The sequence below is a fragment of the Gymnogyps californianus genome, chromosome 18 (genome assembly GCF_018139145.2).
Source record: "Gymnogyps californianus isolate 813 chromosome 18, ASM1813914v2, whole genome shotgun sequence".
In the NCBI taxonomy this organism is placed as follows: Eukaryota; Metazoa; Chordata; class Aves; order Accipitriformes; family Cathartidae; genus Gymnogyps; species Gymnogyps californianus.
Window position 1 is genome coordinate 11,520,136 of NC_059488.1, and position 21,246 is coordinate 11,541,381.

Here is a 21,246-nt window from a genome sequence, read left to right on the forward strand (position 1 = left end):
CCTTTTATCTCGAGGCTGTAAATGTGAAATTTCTGAATTCCTTTGGAGATAAGTGGCAAGAAGTGAGGCTGTCAGTAGCCTGCAGTCCCTAGCAGTGTTTTTTCTGTGCTTGTGGACTTAGAAGAGAAAGAACGTGTGTTGTGTTCTCCCTTCAAGTAAACAGCCTTTCTTCAAATCACGAATAATAAAATAATTAAGATAGTTCTGGCAGTGTAATATAAGGTAGCAATTTCATAGGACAGTTTAAGGTTGATATTAAGAGACATTTTTATTTTTAGGTATTCACCTGGTTACTAATAAACCTGCAGATGCCTGATACTGAAGGAATCTGAAAATCAAAGTTCTTCAGACTAATAGTGATTATCCTTCTCCCACTGGAGTTTCATAGTACTGACTTTGAGAAACTGTTTTTATTGAGAGCAACCCATGTGTTAGCCTGTTTATATGCAGCAGGTACTCCAGCTCTCACAACTCTTTTCTAGTGAGTGTTAGAGTGAAAGTTCATTTGCTTAAGAAACAAGAAGAGCCTTTTCTCCGCTTTGTCCCCAATACTGCGTGTGCACGTGTTACAGTAGCTGGTGTTGGGAAAGATCTGCCAGAGCTAAAGGCTTATTTCACCGACAACTGTTAAAAGAACCAAGCACAACTTGCTACAGAAATCCTTCTCCATCATATTTTCTCCCCCACTCCCCCAAATATTTAAAATACCTTTGTATTTTAAATTAAGAGTTAGTCATTGCCCAAGTGCCAGGCATGCACTATTAATACACTAATGAGGTCAGGTTGTGCTCTTTCACTGAGTGACTACTTGCCAAAACTCTTGAAACAAGTTTCTGCAAATGCTTGTGTTGGCCACTAAATCTGCCCTTGTCACCATTAGGCTTCTAGTCGCTGCTAAGGACAGCAACAATGCAACTCTAAATGACATATTACCTAGAGCGTGTGTGGATAATGAATAACTAGCTGTGAATAACATTATTAAATGAGCCCCAAAAACCTGCATACAGTCCTTTTTGGGGAAAGGACGTTAGTGTGTTTATTGTGCATGTTCTGTGTATGATGTGAATGTATTTTGAGGACTGGCTTTGCTCGGGCCCAGAGCCTGACCCCAGAACTGGCATGGAGCAAGGAGCACTGTGATCCACTCTCAAAGTGTCCCCTGAATAGCTGATAAAATTACCAGGATTTGTCCCAGAGTCAGGCTCAGACCTGACGACACTAATAGTTCCAGTATGGTTTTTGTTTCCTAGAAGGGTTAGAAAATACGTATATGTTCAGTCTCTTATGCTTCTGCAAACAGAAGATGTATCTGGAAGGCTTTCAGCCAAAAGCCCGTAACTGCCCCCTGTTACTGTTCACTACAGCATTCCTGAAATCTGTGCACAGCTCTGTGTCACAGGAGGATTAGTTAATCTGGGATCACAGTGGTGTTCCAGCACTGGGAATGTCTCGGCTGCCTGATGGGCAGCTCTTTACAACTTCTGCATTTACGGTACCATTTTTGAAGGTGAGCAGACTATCACTGCAGATTACTGTGTTGTGCTGGCCTGGAAACTGCAGCGTCTGAGCCCACCCTCTGCAGGGAGGGACCTTGTGAGAGGGAAAGCATGGAAACCGCTTAGAGTGGTCTCAGCATCACGGCTGGGGTTCGTGGGCAGGGGTGGCTTGTCCTGATGCTGAGGCACGGCAGTTGCACACACACACTCGAAGGAAAGCGGGATTTCTGCACAGTGGTGATGAGCGGTCGAGAGCAGTCGTACCCATACTGCTGTGTGTTGGACTTGGGTGACGTTTTCAAATGTCCAGCAATTAAATAATGACAAGTCTGGTACGTCCAGTTTGGGAAATAAGTTCCTTTGCCTCATTCAACCATTGTGGGAATTTCACTTTTCAATCCCCGCCCCCCCCCCTTTTTTTTTTTAAATTCTAAAAAAAGGAAACTGACTACCAGACTTCCAATTCCTTCTAATTAGTTTGTGTTATGGTTGATTATAACCTCTTTTTTGAGCCCTCTCACACAAGTCCTTGTGTCTCTCTCTCCTTCCTGTTACCCACAAGCTTTTCCTTGGTTTTATGATACTGCTCAAAATAAAACTAATCTCGTCGTACTGTGAAATAATTTGGTTCAAGGTAGATCCAAGATGTGATGTGTAGAATTTTTATGTTACAAGTCCTGCATTTCACAGCTCTTCACCAACTGTTACCGATGTAAATGAAGGTTAAATTTTGTTTTGTGTTGTGACTCAGAACTTCACAAACAAGATCTTTGCACTTAAAAAAGGGAGGGGAGACTGAATTGGTCTCTAGAGGGTGAAGGGTAATTTTAGAGTGAAAATGAAGGATCATTGCAAACAGTGATGGTGAATTTATTTTTGCCTCTTTACAGTAAGCTCTGTATCTGATAACTTCTGCTAGATTGTCTTCTCCAATGCCTCGTCCTTTTAATTTTGTAATCTTTGTAGGAAATTCTGCTGGAAAACTGTGCTTAGTAATTGCTGCAGGTAAAACTGGAACAAATTCATTCGTGGAATTTTCCCTTGTTAGTTTGTTTGTTCCTAGACTAATACTTTGATCTCGTTGAATCTAATATGGTTTCTAGCTACTGCTTCCTGTGGCTTACCAACCTGCATGAAAACTTTTAATTTGGGGGTGGGGAAGAAAGCATGTGGGTAAAGCTATGCTTTTAGATTGTCTCTGGCCAAAGAAAACTACAACTGTCTGGTGGGACTTTCTGTCGCTTTTGTGTTACAAATGGAAACGTGCTAACCTTTCTTGAATTGTCCACTGAGTGTCTGATACCGTTGGGGATCATCTAGGTTCAGTAGTTCTAGGGGAAGTAATGCTAGCTGCTGTTACCGTTGACAAAAGCAGTATCTTTTGTAGATAACATACCACTGACCAAATAAACCCATTTTCCGCTATTTTGCTTATTATGAAATGATACCAGTAATATTTGTGATACTGGTATTTTTGTTTTCTAATCTCGGAAGAGCGAGGGTAGCTTTGACCTGTTGCTGCGTCCTTTCAGCGTGCAGGCGGCAGTGGGTGCGTTCTGGTCTGTCAGTGACCAGCTGAGCTCCTGTGGGGCTGCTGGTAGATAAGGGTTTTCTTTCTTTGAGAATTGTATGCGTGAGTCAATCCGGGGAAGAAAGGGGAGGAATCAATTCTTGCTGTCTTGATGTACAACCGCGTGTAGGCACACCCCTAAAAGAGTTTCTTGCTTTCAGCGCTGGATGGACAGTGATGAGACTTCTCTCTCCCCTCTTCCTTTTAACTCCAGCAGAACTGTGAGGCAGAGTTTGGTATGGTACCATGGAAGGGCAGCATAACCATCCACATCATCTAGGGGACCAGAATAACCCTCTTTGCAAGCTGCCGGGGCAGGAATACCAGCATGATCCTCAGGTAAGTGCATGTGTCTCTCTAATCTTTCTCCTTCTGTGTTTTCTTCCCTTCCTTTTATAAAGGTCTATAGATTCCTTAGCATTTAGCCTTCCCCCTCCCCCCCTTTTGTTTATAGTGCAGTTATAGCAGTTTTAAGGTATATCCAGTTTGGGATTCTGCCAGCCAGCCAGTTTCCTGAATCCAATTTTTTGATGATAATAAGAGAAAAAGGAAATAGTTTGAATTTTGCCTAAAGCAAGTATTTTTAAATCATCTTATAAAAACATGTGCTGTGTTGGCTTTCTCTTCTCTTTGATTCTTTGAAGAAAAGGCCAAAGAAAAGCAGTTGATTGTGTAAGTGAATAAATGTATTTTATCTCCTTTTATAGTTTAATAATAAATGCTGCAGAGGTAATTACCAAATACAAGAAAAAGTTCATCCTACATGAAACTGTAGGCTTTCTGACTTCATTTCCTGTGTGTCTCTGGAATCTCTCCCGCAATGTATTTTGTCTGTGCTATTATCAAGTTTCAGTATAGCAGCTCATCTCTCTCTCTCTCACCCCGCTCCCCCCCGCCGTTCTGCAGAAGTGGGCTAAAACTAGGGTTAGACCTGCATTCAAAGTAATGTCGATACCTTCACTGTAATCATGAAACTTGTATTTTGTGAATTCTGGCTGCTTGCCTTTTTTAGACTGTTTGTCTGTTTATCAGAGCAATTAAGTTTTACCTGTGTGTATTTTAAGGAGTAAACAAAAAGCATCATGGAAAAGCTGTCAGACGACTGTTGCAACTGTGGTGTAACGTTACCTTGGGGAGGGGGCTGTGGGTGTTCGTTTGTCATTCCAAACGTGCAGTCCCGTGGTGATCCGGGTTCCTTGAACAAGAAGTGGTCGTTAGGAAAGCTGTATCAAAACACAGTATAGGATTTGCAAAAGCGGTAAGTTGCCTACACACAGAGTGCAACGATGAGTGTATCTTACGCAGCACTGCTGGGAAAGTAACGTTGTATGGAGCAAAGCCCCCCTCTCCTAATGTAGCAATTTGTCATATTAAGTCATTTAATAATAATTGAATCCCCTTGATTGATCTCCTAGAATTAGCCAGTTGCATTTTGAGCAATTAGGGTTAATTACTGCCTCATTTGGCAGGATAGAGCCCCTGTAATTATTTCATGAACGAGATTAGGAAGTGTTCCTATGCAGCAGATACATTCATGGCATCTTGGAGCACATGTTAGAATTTGTAATGACATAGTTAAGTGTAATTAGTAGCTAATAATCTATGTTCTGCTGTTAGGCTGATGCTGAGTGGGCTCATTTTGCTGTATGGTCATTGTTCAGTGAAACCTCCCCTCAACTCTGTTAATATCCAAGTTGTGTTAATGGAGGTCTCTGAGTATATTAAATGTTCTGAGAATGATCTAGTTTGGAATTAGGATTGCAGAAAGACTTCCTTTGTTTTTGCCTTTAAAATAAAATTTGAAAAAAGCTGAATAACAAAAATATACAGTCTACCAGAGAATTGAAAAAAATGTGTCTCCTCAGCAAACTCAGTTTAGAAATTAACAAAAATTGTACTATTTAGAGGGCAGGCTACCTTACATTGATGGCATGATATGATTGCTTATTACATAATTCTGATTTTCCATTTTGCAGGAACATAATTATATATCATTTTCAATTTTCTGGTACCTATTACCTGGAAGAATCCAAAATTACATCATTTCTTTCTTCTGAAGATATAAGTAATGCAGACATGCTATGTAATAGCTTGTGGAAGAGAGAGAGGTTTGGGAAGGAAAAATTGACCAAACTTGTCTTACAAGAAATGTAACGAATGGCAGGGATAAAAGCTTAAGCAGGAAAAACAGAACTTGCGCTTTTAGAGTCTTGGATGAAAGAGAGGTTTTTTTTTGTATGGAATGGCCCTCGCTTCCTTCCAGCCTTTTCATTCAAAACTACTGTGTCGCCCCCAAAAAGACCAGAGCAACAGTGCTTCTCTAGTAGAAACTTCACCTATAATTACGCTGCTTCCTAAAGGTTTTTTTTTTTCATTCTGACAGAGGTGTTAATTCTGTGTTATAACTAGTTAGTCTAGAGCTATGAGTAAGTATATCAGACTTCTCTTTCTGTCTTTACTATAGTTTAGTAATAAGATGACACTTCTGAGTAATGCTTCATATTTAGAAGTTTTCTAGAGTAAGTGAATATATAAATACAAAAAAGGCCCAATAAAATCAGTTTTAGCTTCTGGCTCCCGTACCTGCCCAGCATTACCCTGATGAAGTTCATCAGCAAGAGGCAGAACGTTTTCTAGTAAAGTTCCGGAGTGAAAGTGTCAATTATTTAAGTCTCTAGATTACTTAGTGTTTATAGCAGTAAGCAATAAAAGTTATTTAGGAGTAAATCAGTGATATAAAAATACAGAGCTATAATTTTTGACTTCATTTTTGTACTAAATAAACACAGTAACTCACTTTTAAACAACCCTTTTATATACTCACACAGCTTAGCAGCAGAGCTGTTCATGGTAGTTTCATTTTGGCCTGCGAATTGAAGGTAGATTTGAACTGGTCATCTAGCAGCAAAGACTCTTCAATTTATTGTTTTCTGAAATGCTTACATTATTTCTATGTTAATATTAATTTCTTTCTGAATATCACCGTGGTGTACTATTTTCAAGCTGGTATTTCTCTCTCTCCTTGTTATAAGCTAGTACAAATACCTGCTGATAGGGGCGTTAAAACGTTGAAATTCAAGCCAAGTTCTTCAGCAAACTTTAAATTCTAGGTAACAGGTCAGGTTAAGGATATTTTATGATGACTGTGTAGTCTAGTTTTGAAACTGCAAATTGAAAAACCTGATGTATTCTTAAAAAATTACTGGACTACCTGGTTGAAGGATAATCTGTATTTTAAATGTTTCCTCATCTCTTGTGAGCTTAGAAGTTCTTTTTTTTTTTTTTTTTTTTTTTTTTTAATGAATCTGTTCTAATGTGTTCTCATAAATTCACACTGGAATTTCAGCCTCAAAGTAAGCAAAATTCTTTTCAGGTAGGCATTATTGAATGGAGATGGGTGTATGATTTGGGACATCATAAAGAGGTTTGAAACACTAATGTTGATAGTAAATCATTGCTTATAATGTATACGTGTTCAACTGGAGGGGCTGAAGCTTCCCCATCTACTATCGCAGATGTCTTTTAAAGGTGAAATTAGTTTACGGTAAATGTCATTCAGATGAAGTATGCACTTCAGAAGCAAGGAAACCATTCCTTTAAAATTAACGATGCATTGCAAATATCAGAAAAAACCTTATATGCAGCGTAAAGATAATTAAAATTCAGGTCAGAAGTGTATGACTTAGTCGGGCTAAATTTTTTAATGAGATTTCAGAAAATTAATTGGGCAAGTATGTTTTTACTCTTCTAAAGAATATTTCATTTCATGGCTCTACAGGAAAGATGCTTTTATTAGCATCTGAAGATTGTAGTGTCTGACTTTTTAACTGTTGGTTAACCAATCTTTAACAATTTTTAGGTTGATTACAAATAATCTAAATGTCTCATGACCTTGTAGCCATTTGAGCAGACCGATGACTAGTGCCGGTTTTCCACATGCCAATCAGACAGCAGTAAAACAACTGACTTTATTATTAATTAACATTAGCACTCTGGGTTTATATATTGTGCAATTAGCAGTGAACATTTCCCTTTTTTCAGCTTGTTCAGGCTTATTTTTTTCCATGCCTCTGGGAGAAGCAGTCATACAGGCATTGCTCTGCAGCATCTTAGTATTTTACTGATATTTTGGTCTTCAGCCTCTCAGTACTCTCCTTTGCCTGAAATGTCAGGTTAGAGGCTGCAGGAAAGGCTGCTTCGATAGTTTTCTCAGGCCTGTTCAGGTTTTCCCCTCTTAAATAATTACAAAGAGGTAAATTTATTGGCCAAACATTAATTGTTCTGGAGATTGAAAGTCTTTCTACAGAACAGTTTTTTTTTTCTTACTCATCCCAAAATACAAATTCTGAGCTGTACAACTACTCATTTAAAAAAAATACAGAAAATGTGTGCAGGTTATATAGCTTGCATGTAGTTATAGCAGCGTATGAAGGATTTGGAAGAAACTGTATCAAATCTCCAGTTCTAAATTTTGGCATGTTTGTACTCGTGCATGCTCAGAGAGTCGCCTGTGGTCAGGTGCCTCTGGTAGCACTGTAACGGACATCCCCGCAAATGTGGAAGTGTAAGTAGAAACTACATCCTATCACCAAGTATATAGCAAGGAACTTTTCTAATACTGTCATCCTCCATATTTGCCTGGGTTGCTTTATAATCTGGTATATAGAGACTCCTATTAATCTTTAATTAAGTTTCTTATCCTTGCTGCATGTCTGTTCAGGTGCGTACAAGATAATATAACTGAAGCTTTTATTTCATTGGATTTTTTTTAATAATTCAAAACCTTACTAATTCTGTTTTGCAGAAAATCTTGTAACACCTCAAAATTTGAGGCTGAAAGTTCTGGCAAACTTCTCTCTTAAGTATTGTGACGAGGGCTGTTGTTGCATGCTTTTGCCAACTTTGAAATTTTTGCTCTCACATCAGTGATTACGTCTAAAAGAGAACATGTATGCCAGAGATGTTGTCCAGAATAGCTTGTTCTTGGAATAATCTCTGCATTTCTTCTTAAAAATGAATAGCCTCTTTATTCGAATGAGGAATTAATTGACTTTAATCTTTGGCTTTTTTTTTTTTTTTTTTTTTTAATGGAGTAGTAGAAGAATGAGACTTCATTGTGTGGACAAAGAGAACAGCCTTTGTCTCAAAACTAGTTCTTCCCAGACTGTCCCCTTCCTACAGCTGTCCTGAGAACAGAAATGTGCAAACAGCCCAATTTTCATGGTGTCTTTAAAGGTCCAGTGGTTGGAGGGTTTTTTGTTTGGTTGTTTTTTTCCTCCCCTTTTTTCCTTTTTATTTCTTTTTTTAAATCAAGCTCCATCGTTGACCTTGAAACCTGATCTGCAGAGACAGTGGCGTGGTTTTACTGTATTCATGCAGACCTGAACCCTTCACTGACCCTGAATCTGTCCTGAAAATGAGAAAATCTATTTTTGAACAGGTTTGAAGATGACGATGGTATCTAGTTTTACACACAATTTATATCTGTATATGAAAACTCTGAGATTTGCAGAAATAAAGATCGTGGTTTATTTGAATGAATAGGTATTGGTTCTTTGGCAGCTTTATGAAAAATTGTAGTGGTTAAACATGGAAGGACTTGAAAAAAACGGAGTTCCCCTTGTCAAAAGTGGTGAAATCAGTGAAATGTATGCAAGGCCAGACTATAGGGATGGTATTCTGAGGAGGTAGATATTTCTTAGGTATTCTAAATGTGTCCTTGTAACAGTATTTAGAAGAGTTACCTGCTTACGTTTAAGTACAGTAAAGCATAAGAGAAGGTTAATTTTAAACAGATGTGGGAAAACAGACTGCCGTAATCAATAGGGAGCTTTCTGGTATGGTTTGGTCTAACCTGAGCATGCTCTCTGGTTTATACCGTAATCAAACATCTTCTAGCCTGTATTAAAGCTCCATTACTTTAATTAGGTCTGATAGGTTGTGATAGCAAATGCAAATCTAGGTCATTGCATATGTAAATGTGCAGCTGTAGTCCTGGAGGATGCCAGAACGTATCAGCTAAGGTGTCCAGTCATCACCCAGCGTTAACTCCAGCATGGCAAGCAGACTTTATGTGCTAACCATGTGAAAGTGGTTAGGACACACACATACACCCTGTCACTTGCCTAACGTTTATTTATGTTTTCAAGTTAAGAAGTTGCTAGATATTTCTTGGCACATGCTTAAAATATTAATTTACACTTAAACACTCTTGGTTTAAACACACAGTTTAATGATTTATGAAGGGCAAACGGATACCATCCTTGATTGCAGCATGGATTTCTTCCTTAAAAAGAAAATTTTGTGGTAGTTGCTTTGTAAAATCTCATTAAAACTGCTGCCTCTGTTGTGAATGTTAACTCCAAGTTAGAAAAGCTTTTGCTCAAGCTTTCTTACTACTCAAGAGCATGGCTCAGGAGGCACACGTTCACAGTTAAGGAAATGCTTTGATTCCTTTCTATTTTTTTAATTAGGAAAAAGTGTTTTGTAATTTTATATAGACACCTTTGTTTTGGCTGGGTAAAGCGATTTGACTGGACAGCTCAATTAATTTGCTTAGTAGCTCATATGTAAAAAAGTCGGGAAATGGAGATGTGCCTGGTTAGTTACCAGTCAAGTTGAACAAATACTTGTGTTCAGACATTCTTCTGGTGATTTTGTCACACAAAAAATGCACGTAAACTAATGTTTCGTTAGCACTCCGTGGAATGAGATGAGTATTCCTGTATTACTGTGATGTATATTGACGAGTATTCCTGTTTATCAAATCCCTGCAAAGAGAGATTGCGACAATTTAAACTGAGAAAGCTGCAGGGGCTGATTACTTTGAATATTTGCTTGTCTGGTTTCATCCCATGTTGCCTTACTTTGTTGATAATTTAGTAACTTAAAGGGGAATGTATGTAAATAATAAAGCAGTGTTATCTTAACATTCTGCTGTTTATCTGATGACCCATAGGCTACCTTTTTCCTCATCAGTGAAAGGATACTCCTGTTTTATTGTATAGTATACACTGCAAAACTTAGAGAAACGAATCCTGAATCTTCATTTTAATTTTTATTTTGCTGTGTTATAGCTTGTAAACGCAGTACAACTTCAAGCACAGCGCAAGTACTGAGAGTAACCTTCCTTTGCTTCCTAACATAAACTTTGATTGCAGCCCATGCTGGCTGCGCAGTAAGGTGGGTAACGGGGCTTCTGTCAGGGTATAGGGTAGACTAAAGTGACCTTAAAAGGGAACACTCCCTGAACTGTTCAAAGGAAATACTTGATGAAATTAGCTTCCTATTTCTGTGTGACTCGCCTTCATGAATAACAGCAAATTCTAATGCAGCCTTCTTATTTGTGTAGGTTATTGTTCATGAATTAAAATTTTTATTGTGTCATCTTTAGCCTAGAAAAATGAGATTTCTCATAGTATGAGAATATTTAAATGCTCATAATGGGAAAAACTTACCTGTGGCCTTGGCATTTCAAAAATAATTACTTGAAGTGTCGTTTCATCTGAAAAGGAGTGGGTTTGCTGTTTTAGGGAACTTGAACTGAGAAAGCTAATGATCATGATGGCCTGGAGTGAAATTTCCAACTGGAACGTGCCTACTTGAATTAGCAGGCATCGGCTGGACATTTTGGTATTGCGTTTTTGTCTTCTCTGAAGTTCATAACCATCTAAGCTTTTCAGCTTAGCAACAGTTCTCTCTTTTCATAACTGCAGAGCTTTATCCTCAGTAAGTTCTGAAGGGCTGACACAGGGCAGTGGTGTGGAAGTGCAAAGCAAGCTCCAGCACCAAACAGCCTTTCACTGCCAGAGAGATGAGGGGGAAGATGACAGCAAAAAGGCCTGATAGTCTTTTCACTGTCTGGTTTGTGATTTGTATCTGCATCTCTGTATCATCAGCGTTTATAAAACGTAATGATTTTTTTTGAGTATGCCTGCAGTAGAGTAGCTTTCGTTGTGGGGATTTCTCCTGCGTTTGTTGTGATAAAGGTGCTGTAAAGGTGACAGTTTTCAAAATAGCTTGTCTTGGTTGATTGATGCAGTTTGTGGGCCAGAAATTACTATTTAGGGGACTTTATTGGAGAGTTTTCTTGAAAACATTGAATTTTACAACTTTGTTTACAAAACCTCTGCCAAATAACTGTGATTGTAGTTCAGAGTTGCACACCTTGAAATCTGGAAGCTTTTTCAAATGTCTGATTGATACTTTTTATTGCTTGTTGAATAGTAGCTGTTTTTATTTCTGTTGCAAAGAAAAGAAGTCCAAACTTATTTACTTGTCAAAATAAATATACACTGTAAGAGATCCTCACATTGTCTTGTGTGTAGTGCTGGCAAAAGATGCTGGACTGAAAGCTTTACCGGCATTTTAAATCTTACTTCCAGCCCTACCCCTCTGTGTTAGGAAATGACAGTGGTAGCAGTAGTCATCTCCTTAACACATCCAGCCCTCCTGGCCTGCTCTCCCTGGAGGCTTGTGCTGGGATTGTCTGCTAACGATTCAGCTGTAAAGGATGGTTGCATCCCTGGGAAGCCCCCCTGCCACTTTTGTTGTGTGCTTGTCTTTTTGTGGTTTTCATTGGGAACTCTGAAATGGCTCGAGATGCTGAAGCTTAAAAATACTCTACTTGGCATGCATGGCAACTTTAAGTAATTAATTTTCGTAGTTTCTTTTTTAAACATTGGCTAGCAGTCATGTTAATTACAGAAGAGACCAGAATGGCTCTAGGGAGCAATTCCTAGTCCATGGAGTACGTAATCCTCGTTACACTGTGTCTACCTGCCTGGCTGGGTATTTACCTGAGACTGCTCAGAAGTAGGCATCAGCATCTCCCGAGTGACAGAAGCAGGCAAAGTTGATGAAAGGGTGTGTAACTAGGGAGACAGTACTTTGGGACTACTTAGTTACTTATACAGAAGGCAAGACTTTATTTCCTTTTTAAAAAAGTCATTTAACTTAATTCAGCCTATGTTACTAATACATTTACTAGGAATTAATGCATTTATGGTTGGAATTATCTATAGACTGATCAGCCTAGATTAAATTTTTGACCATCAGCAATGAGAGCAAGAGGGTGTGCACATTTGGCAATCTTAACTCTGGTCTGTACATTTTTGGTAGCCGTTACTAGTTTTATGGTTTGGTTAATATTTTTATGCAAGTCTCTGCCGTTACGTGTATGCGCGCTTGTGGCTATATGCTGCGACTGCTCTGGTACAGTATTGTCTGAAGTGGGCAAAGAAAATTGAAGATGGGGAAAGGAAAGCCAGACCACTCCGTTGTCCATTGTACACCAAACGAACACCAAATTTCTTTGTCTTTTCTGCTGGGCAGTCCTTACTGTGAGGAATTTATCCTGAATATGATTAGTCATAGAAACTGCTAGTTTGCAGTCATAAAGAAGACAGATTGGAAATGCAAATTCATGTTTTTGCATCCTTTTTCTAGTTCATTGATTTAATTTCTTTTGACTTGAACAGAGACATTTAACGTCATACCCATATCGCTGCACATTGGCAGATTTTCAGATAGAGAAAAAGATTGGACGAGGACAATTCAGCGAAGTTTACAAAGCAACTTGTCTTCTGGACAGAAAACCTGTGGCATTAAAGAAAGTTCAGGTGAGCATTTAAGTTCAAAGTCTTACTATTTAGCAAGTAGAATGGGAATGTTTTAAGTGTCTACACAGATTACTTTGAGTCAGATACCTCTTTCAGTATTCTTTTGTCAGCAGTAATGCAATGAAATGCTTTATAAATTGAGAGTTGAAGGTTGGAGAGCACCGAATGATCTGGTTTAATATTTTTACATTAAAAAAACTCAACACTCTGCTTTCTTATTTTATTCAGTTGGGTTTTAGAGGGTTTGGTTTTTTTACTTTATTATTTCAAGATAAGGAATAAAGAATAATGCTTCTGAAGGTCTCAAAGCAGTTCTACAAATACCGATGAAGTCAGGGTAGTTTCATGGTGCTCAGTTTACATCTGGATATAAGAGGCCAAGTGGCCCCACTGCACTCCTGCCGGCCCCTCGGCTGTATCCTCTGTGGCTGTCTTCTCCATATAGCCCGTATATCCTATATGGGACCCTGTTTCCATTTTGAGCAGTCTGTTTGCACTACATGGTCTTAAACCCACTCCGAGATGATGAGGGATAATGTTTCTAAATCAAAATTATGTAGCAGTAGTGCAATTTCATATTTATTTTTAATTTCACTTTTTACTTTATAAAAAGGGTTCACTAAATTATAAGTAAATGGGTGTGAAGGAATGAGGCCCTGATGGCCGTACTCATACAGCGAGGAGACTGCCATCTCGACACAGATGAGTCATGAGAACACAAGAGCACGAAAGGGAAAAATGCCTGCGCTTGCTGAAGGCGTTTTAGAAGAATTTCTGAAAAATTTTCATGCAAGCAGTATAGATTTGTAACTTGGCTTAAAGTATTGTGCAGTGTTCAGAACAGCATTTGGTTTGAAGAAATTTGCCTTTAATCCTTCAACAGATCCTTTAAACTCTTGTTTCTAGTGACTTAGAGTCTAGTGACTCTGATTATTACAGAATGAATATTAATGCTCAATATTGTTGTTAATTTTACAGAGAAATCAGTGGAAGCTATATCTCTGTTTAAAAGAAAAAAGTAAACATTTTATCTTTTATTTACCATGTGAAATTAATAGTAACTGAACTATGTTTTGAAAATCATGTCAGCAAATTCACAAACTATATCTTTATTTTTCGTGCTGCTTAGAATATTGCCTACAGGTTCTAAAATTAATTTTACCCTATTGCTAGCCCTTTAGTGGTTTCAAAATAAAGAAAACATTGATCTTTCTTTGATCTGGGGATTGTGTGAATACTCATTACAGTAGAGGAGATACAAATTGGGGGAGGAAAGATCAATTTCTTGTTAAAATATAAAATTCTTTTTTTGCTGTTGTTTCATTTTCATCTTCTATGTTTTTGTCTTTGAAGATTTTTGAAATGATGGATGCCAAGGCTAGGCAAGATTGCATTAAAGAAATTGACCTCTTGAAGGTAAGAATTTTCACAATGACTTTTTCTGTTTTTTGTTTGGAGAAGAAAATTGTTTTCAGATTGGCCACAGTCATTTGCCTTTTATGGCAAATAAAGCTTATATAGCACACTATGCTTTCTTTTGCAAGCTAGAATGCCTACACGATGCAAGAGTTCTTTGTCTTAAAGCTCAGTTTTATTGAGTTTTCTGCCTATAGTCTAAGGAATCTATTAAAAATCTTTCTGTCATAAAAAAACCCACAAGTACTCCTCTTTCAGAGGTGCATGTAAATTCTGCCCTTTGTGTGTTTTGATTTGTTTGTCACTTTAAAATAAACTAATTAATGGACTAGCTAAATGGGAAAACAGTTTTGCATGTGCATGTCGTCTATGTATATGTATCACACATGAAAAATGGTAGTTTAGATAAAGGCTCTGAATTCAGAGAGTGTTTTTTAAGTGATTAAACCAAGTAGTGATTTTTTTATTCTATCTCAGTAATTTACTTCAAAATGTTGGTAGAAAATATATATGCATGGCACTTTTTCTATTTTGAGTAAATGCAACAGATTGCAGAAGGCTAAAATTTTAGTTTAGCTACTCAAATTTAATTCTAAAAGTACTAAATAATTCATTTTGTAAATGTGATTTTAGGTATTTCTATTTAAATTGTCGATTTATATTCATGCAGTTGTAGACAAAGCTTGAGTTTGCTAGACTGTAGCAAAGGCATACAGGATAAACATGAAGATAGCAGTTTGTGTGAACGTGATTCAGTTGCTTAACAGTCATGGAGAAAAATAATGCCAACATTAACATTCAGAAAGAGAATTTGTGATATTTTTGGGTTCTAGGTAATCTAAACAGTTTTCCATAACCAGAGTTCAAGACAAGATGTCATAAATTTGCACTGGATTTATTCAGAGCAGAATGTGCAAATTTATTAGAATCAGAGGAAACTGAAAATAAAATACCCACGATGACAGGAGACTCTAGAAGGTCAGCTCCCATCCACCTGTGTGGGATGACCAGAGGCAACTTATCTTCTTGAGTAAAGCTCACCAAGAAGCCACATATCGAACCAGGGTTACCATAGTGGCTGAGTTGTGAAAGTGAATACGATGCACTGAGCTACAGAGGGCTTCCCTATCCACTGCTGAAGTCATTTAAATTTTATCTTACTCTCCCCACTCTAACACCATCACCAAAGCTGTCTAGTCAAGCTGTGGCAGTATTGGAAGCCTGATTCAGCTCCTTTTGAAGTCAAAAGCTGTTGTATCTGTCTCTGAGCCAATGCGTTTAAGTTAAAAACTTCCTGTTTGTCCAGAGTTAAGCAATATCTGTGCGTATTCTGAAGTCTTTGGTGGTTGTCTTCCGAGCAGAGTAGCATGTTTGCCATGCTTACAACTCCTTGTTTGTGATTTTTTTTTTTTTTTTTTTTTTTTTTTTTTTTTTTAAAATAGTAGCTGGAGCTCTCTGGAGGGAGGGAGTTTCCATTTTACCAGCAGAGTGCAGTTCTGCTTTGAAAAATACTGGTTGATAAAATCAGATTGTTTTGCATAATATTTTACAGAAGACTAGAAAACATCCCAGTAAATTCATTTAGTTGGGGGTGAAGGGAGAAGCAAGAATGGTTGCCAACAGTCTACAGAAACATACTAATATGCTGTTTATTATGCAAAACATTACTGTGCTTGTAGTTTATTATTTATTGTTGAATGTCAACAAATCTTCCTACTTGGACAGTTGTGTAGCACCATCCAAGGAATCTAAAGTTTGAGTATGTTAAAAAGTCAGTTTGATGAATCCTGTTGTATTACAGATGCAAAGGGGATATATTTCTTAATATTGCCTATAGTTCACTTCCTTCAAATGACTGCTAGTTTTCAACTCGGAGCCAACAAAATCCATTGAATTTTAGCCAAGATGCATGTAGCTCAGCTTCTGAGGAGATCAGCAGATAAGAAGTAAAAAGTAATCAAAGTTGAAGTTACCAGTTTTGGAGCCGTGTTGATGATGCTGTTCTGGTCAGCATGCTTGCTAACCCGGTGCAGGCGCTGGCTGTTCCCCGCAGGCAGCCGGGCAGAGTTACTCAGGGTTTGCCTGCAGGCAGGGGAGGGTTGGTGTGTCAGCATCAGCAGCTGGACTGCACGTCACTCTGTGCCCTAACACAAATACCTGATCAGATCAATATATCTGCAATTTATCTTTTGCTAATTGATCGCTCCCATGCTGCCTGTTCTCACAGCTTCAGAGAAATAACTGAAGGTCTGTATGTGCATGTGCTGGGACAGTCATGAAAAGTCCTATTTCAAAACTTCAGAGCTGCTTCATCAGAGCAGGACACAGGTCCCTTCTCAGGGCTGGGCAGTAGATGTTACCATTTATGCAGCATGGGGCAGAATAGTCTGTGCCTGGAAGTAGGAAAAAGTTTTAAAAGTGAGACTTCAGTTCTTGCTGCAGAGTACGCGTGATCTCCGGCCTGGCTTTTTACGAAGTTTCATGGGGTTTCTTGTTCTGTTGTGAGCTTTTCACATTTTGATTTCCTTTAGAATAGTGTGCGTGCAGCTTCAGGGAAGTAGGACAAGTGTATTTTTCTCAAATGAATGATTTATTCTCAATAATTTTAATTTCAGTGTCATTATATTGAAAGATAAAATACATTTCACTTCCTAAGTTTATCAGTTAAGATACTTGTTCTTGTGTCTAGAAAGTGTAAGTGTGTAAGGACCCAATTCAGCACAGTATTTCGGAGTCTGTTTAAATCTTGCTCAGCTCTTTTTCATCACTCTGATGTGAAGTACATGTCTGCCTTGCAATTGTCTAGTGTCTGGCCGTGTAATATGGGATATTCATATTTTTAAAACTTTCTTGCTGCTTTTAAATTCTGGTGTCTAGTATGAAGTATTTATTACTAAAACAACTTGCTGTAAGAGCTTTTCTTTCTTTGTTGTTTTTATTTTTAGTGTAGACCATTGAGGAATTTGTGAAGGAATCACATAGACTTGCTGTAGTCCATCCCTGTCAAAATAATACTTTGTCTTTTTTGATCAAAGACTTCTGTGTGACCATGGAAACAAAGGGGTTTTTTGTGATTTGTAAATGAATTATAATTATTCAAAATTTAACAGAAGCCAGACAAAATTGTATATTACTTTCAGTGTAATTCTGGCTAAAAGGTTTAGGTAAAGCAGCTCAATAATGTGGCTGTAATCAGCATTTGGGCTGCCAGCACCCACACTCGCTCATTTAGAGGCGGCTTACCCTTCCACAGGCCTCTTGCTGACAGTGCTGCTGTGCATACACATCAGGCATTAACTGCCATCATACTTTTAGGATGCATTAAAGAAATAGGAAATGTCATTAACCCAAGATAAAGTGTTTGTAATGTTTTGTGCATTTAAGGATTTGTGAGAATGAATGTACTTTCCTTCTGACAAAAGAAAATCCAGGTAGCCTTTTCCATGCCACATGAATATGCAATAGTTATAAAAAAAACCAAGAGTCAATATATTTATTTAAAATAAGTTTGACAAGAGAAAGAGTGGAGAATGGAAGTTTGGCTTTTCCAGAGCGGTCTACCTGGCTGTTCTGGGAGAACAGAGTTCAAAGGTCAGTGAATCGTAGAAAAAATGTATACTTCTGCATTCACACCTCTAAAAGGTCGTGGGCAGTCTCCTGTGTTTTCCAGCAGAGAAGAGAGTCTAGTAAGGTGGCTCCTCGAGCACTCATCCCTCTGCTTAGCTTTGGCGGAGGGCGCTGTCAGCTTCTGCTGCTGAAAGGGGAGCCCTCGGAGATCTGCTCATCAAAAGGGCTAGCACAGAAGTTAGCATGGTGGTTTTGTTTGTTTGCTTTAAATTTTATACAACTTCATCATAATAGAAGAAACATTCCTTTTTAGATCTAATGAGTTTCTCTTAGATCAATACAAACCATCAGTAAAAAGTGTGTACAGTCTCACAAAACAGATATTTAAATTCTTTATACCAGTTAAGCAATGCTTGGGTCTGAGTAAGTTGGGATTTGTTATACACAATAAACTAAGTAAAGGCTGGGGTGCAGGACAGGAAAAATGTTAGCGTAGTAGCTCTCCCAGCTGTGTGCGGTCTTCATTCCCGTTACAGTTGTAGTATTTTGATGTTATGTTTTATTGGCACGTGGTGCTGAGGCTTAGAAAAAGGCTTGACAGCTTGAACTCCCCGATGCCTTTGGGAACTCAGGAGAGAGTTCCCATCAGAGCATCCTAAAGAGGACAGAAAACATCTCTTAAATCATAGGCTTAACTGTATCTACAAGAGCAGTATGCAGGACCCAGGCATCGGGTCTGCCATGATAGACGGTGCGTGTGACGACGTGGGGGGCAAAGGCACCCTGATGTGCATTAGGTGTCAGGGGCTATTCTGCTCGTGATTTGGGTGCTTTTTTCACTGGAAGTTGATCTTTGATTGATGTACCTGAGAGCAGACATTTAAAAGAAATTTCAACAGAAATGGTGGGCTATGATATTTATTTATTTATTTAAGGCTTGGGCTTGTGGGAATGTTCTTCTCCTGATGCCTGCACATGGATCCCATTAACGCTAATGTGTGCTAGTGTCAAGGCATTGCAAAGGAGAATCTATCCCCTAATGTGCACGCAGAGAGGAGTGATTAGCGTGATGGATCATAACAGTGTTTCTTTTGGCTTTGTAACCCTTGGAATAGACAGGTTGAGTCACAGCTGTTTAGTAGATGAAATGCTCACTTTAGTAGTTTCTAAATTTACTGCATTTCTAAGAGCACAAGAGAAAGATAATCTAAAGCAAAATGAGCAAGAGAGAGTGAATAGAGATCTCCAGATACTACATTATCTTCTAAGCAATTGCAGTTTTCCGCTTTAAGAAATTCAGACATAAAATATTAAAACAGAAATTTTAATTTGTTGAGCCTGTTCCTTAATTTAGTCCTGTGAGTAAAGTGTAACAATCTGAGAAGATGCAATTTTTTAAGAAACATAGAAGGAAAAAGTTAAATCAGTTGTGAATATAAGAAGCAGCTATACTGAAATGAAAAAAAGTAATTAGTGAAGATGCAAGCATAAATAATCAGAAAAATAAACTGACCTATGCAATTTGTGCATTATATTCCTCCATCAGAGTTTTAACTTAATTCTGTTCTTCTTCTAAGGGGCAAAGAGACCTCAAGGAGTACTGTAATCAACAGTTGGGGTTTTTGTTTGTATTTAATGGGGGAAAAATCAGTTATTGCTTAACAAAGCTTCTTTCAGGACATTGCTTGTAAATATTTTGTGAGTTTACAATAGAAAAGGTTGTTTCATGCTATTTTGGGCCGTATTGCTCTTTACTGAAGACACTTATTGTGCTGTGCTTGCGATAAATGGTATTTCTTACAGGATTTTTGTCTGTAGTGACTCAGAGCACAGTTTGTAGTTGCACCTATTGTGAACTGTTTTGCATAATGATTACAAAAGCGGTACAGGTATTGTATCTTGGAGTTGTCGTTACTACAGAGTTGTAAGTTTTCTTCTTGCATTCCCTCTATCTGCAGCAACTGAACCACCCCAATATAATTAAGTATTTGGATTCTTTTATTGAAGACAATGAACTTAACATTGTCCTGGAACTGGCCGACGCTGGTGATCTCTCTCAGATGATTAAGGTATGGACCCGTCAGTTCTAGAGGTGCTACAAACGTTCAGGATTAGACAGAGGCACGAGGCGGTGGGGGTAACAAGCCTCTCTCTGATTTGGTGGGACGTATGTGTTATTTGCAAGGTTGATTTATCCAGTCTGTGATTGATGGGGAGATTTAATTATTGTTAGATTCACTATTCGCATAGCCTGTCTGCCACTCTGAAGACATTCAAGAAAGTGTATTGACTTTCTTTGCAATGGGGATTTGGGTTTGAGAAAATGTTTCAAGTACTTGTTGTTCTTTTATGTTGCTCTTAGGAATACTTGTATTGCTGCAAACCAGCTTTAGTTAAGCTGTTACCACCTGCTTTTATATTTTCTTTGACATGTTAATCTTTAGACATACATCCCTTGTGAGAACAGATGTGTTCTATCATGTTTGTTAGCACTCTCAACCTTCTCTCCATGTTTTACCTGATTTTTGCCATGATTATTCTGTAATTATCATAAATGAATGTTTGGGAAGTTCTCCTCCTTGTTGTCACAGTTAAAATATCTTATTAACAGATTTGTTTTCTTTGCCAGCAGAGCTATGAGGCACTAGGCCAAAGGCTGTCAAACAAGTTATCCATTTAGTCCATAGTCAACGGCTAAATTTACAGTACCCATGAAAATCTGCTCCATCTCACAGGAGAGTCCCCCTGGGCGAGCGAGCTGGGAACAGGCAGTTGGCAGAGACGTTCCTGGGGACAGCCCCAAAATTCCAGATATGGCCTTACTCTGCAGCCGCTGAATAGCAGGGGCGATGGTCGGATCTGCCCCGAGCCCGAGGGACGAGCCGGTGGTGACCGAAGCTGTACGTGCGGGCTGGTGCCGCCGCCTCGAGTGCGCGGTGACTCGCGCCAAAGGCGGCCGCCTCCTGCAGCCGCGAGTGCCAGGGTCTTGGTTGCTCTCACTGAGGGTTGTGGAGACAGAGCTTGTCCTTCTGCCTGGGGAGGGCTCGTGTGTATTTTCATCTTTCACTGTCTTCTTGTGGCTTCTTGTATGTTTTACCCTTTTCCCAACAGATCCTGGGAAACTTGCAGTTTATCTCAAGCTTTTGGTAGTTGCAGTTAAAGATAGGAAAAAAGTGAGGATTGTGAGAGCAGGAGTTAGGGCTGTGATCATCCTGGGGTGTGCAAGTGTTTTGCTTGATTTTTAAATCTTAGCTTATAAAAAGTTTTACCTACATAATTGTGAGATCATATAAAATATTTGCTTTTTTTTTGTCATTTACAGTTTTTAGTTTAAAACATTCCCTACTGATAAATATGCTCATTTATCTATCGGGGTTGGTTATTTAATTTTTTTTATATTACTTTTTATGTCATTATAAATAGGAGTTACATTTTCCAAAGCATAATTTGTAGATTCTTAGATTGATAACTTGAACAGAACTGTAACTTGCATTCTTTCTGCCAGTGCTCCCCAGTCTGGTCTGTTTTTCCACATGTTTATCGCAGGCATGAAGAAGATGCACTAGGTTTTTTCAAG

At 38.5% G+C, this 21,246-nt stretch overlaps 1 protein-coding gene across 3 annotated transcripts in view; it reads left to right on the forward strand.

Annotated features, from left to right (window-relative positions):
- Positions 1–21,246, forward strand: part of NEK6 (NIMA related kinase 6) — a 68,838-nt gene that overhangs the window by 22,702 nt on the left and 24,890 nt on the right. For 2 of the 3 annotated variants that reach the window (XM_050908035.1, XM_050908034.1), the window contains exons 2-5: positions 3,284–3,405; positions 12,546–12,686; positions 14,040–14,102; positions 19,628–19,738. In XM_050908035.1, the coding sequence (XP_050763992.1) occupies positions 3,313–3,405; positions 12,546–12,686; positions 14,040–14,102; positions 19,628–19,738 (408 nt within the window). In that variant the 5' untranslated portion in view covers positions 3,284–3,312. Of the gene's footprint in view, positions 1–3,280; positions 3,406–12,545; positions 12,687–14,039; positions 14,103–19,627; positions 19,739–21,246 lie in introns of all 3 variants that reach the window. The other variant, XM_050908033.1, reaches the window with a different exon arrangement.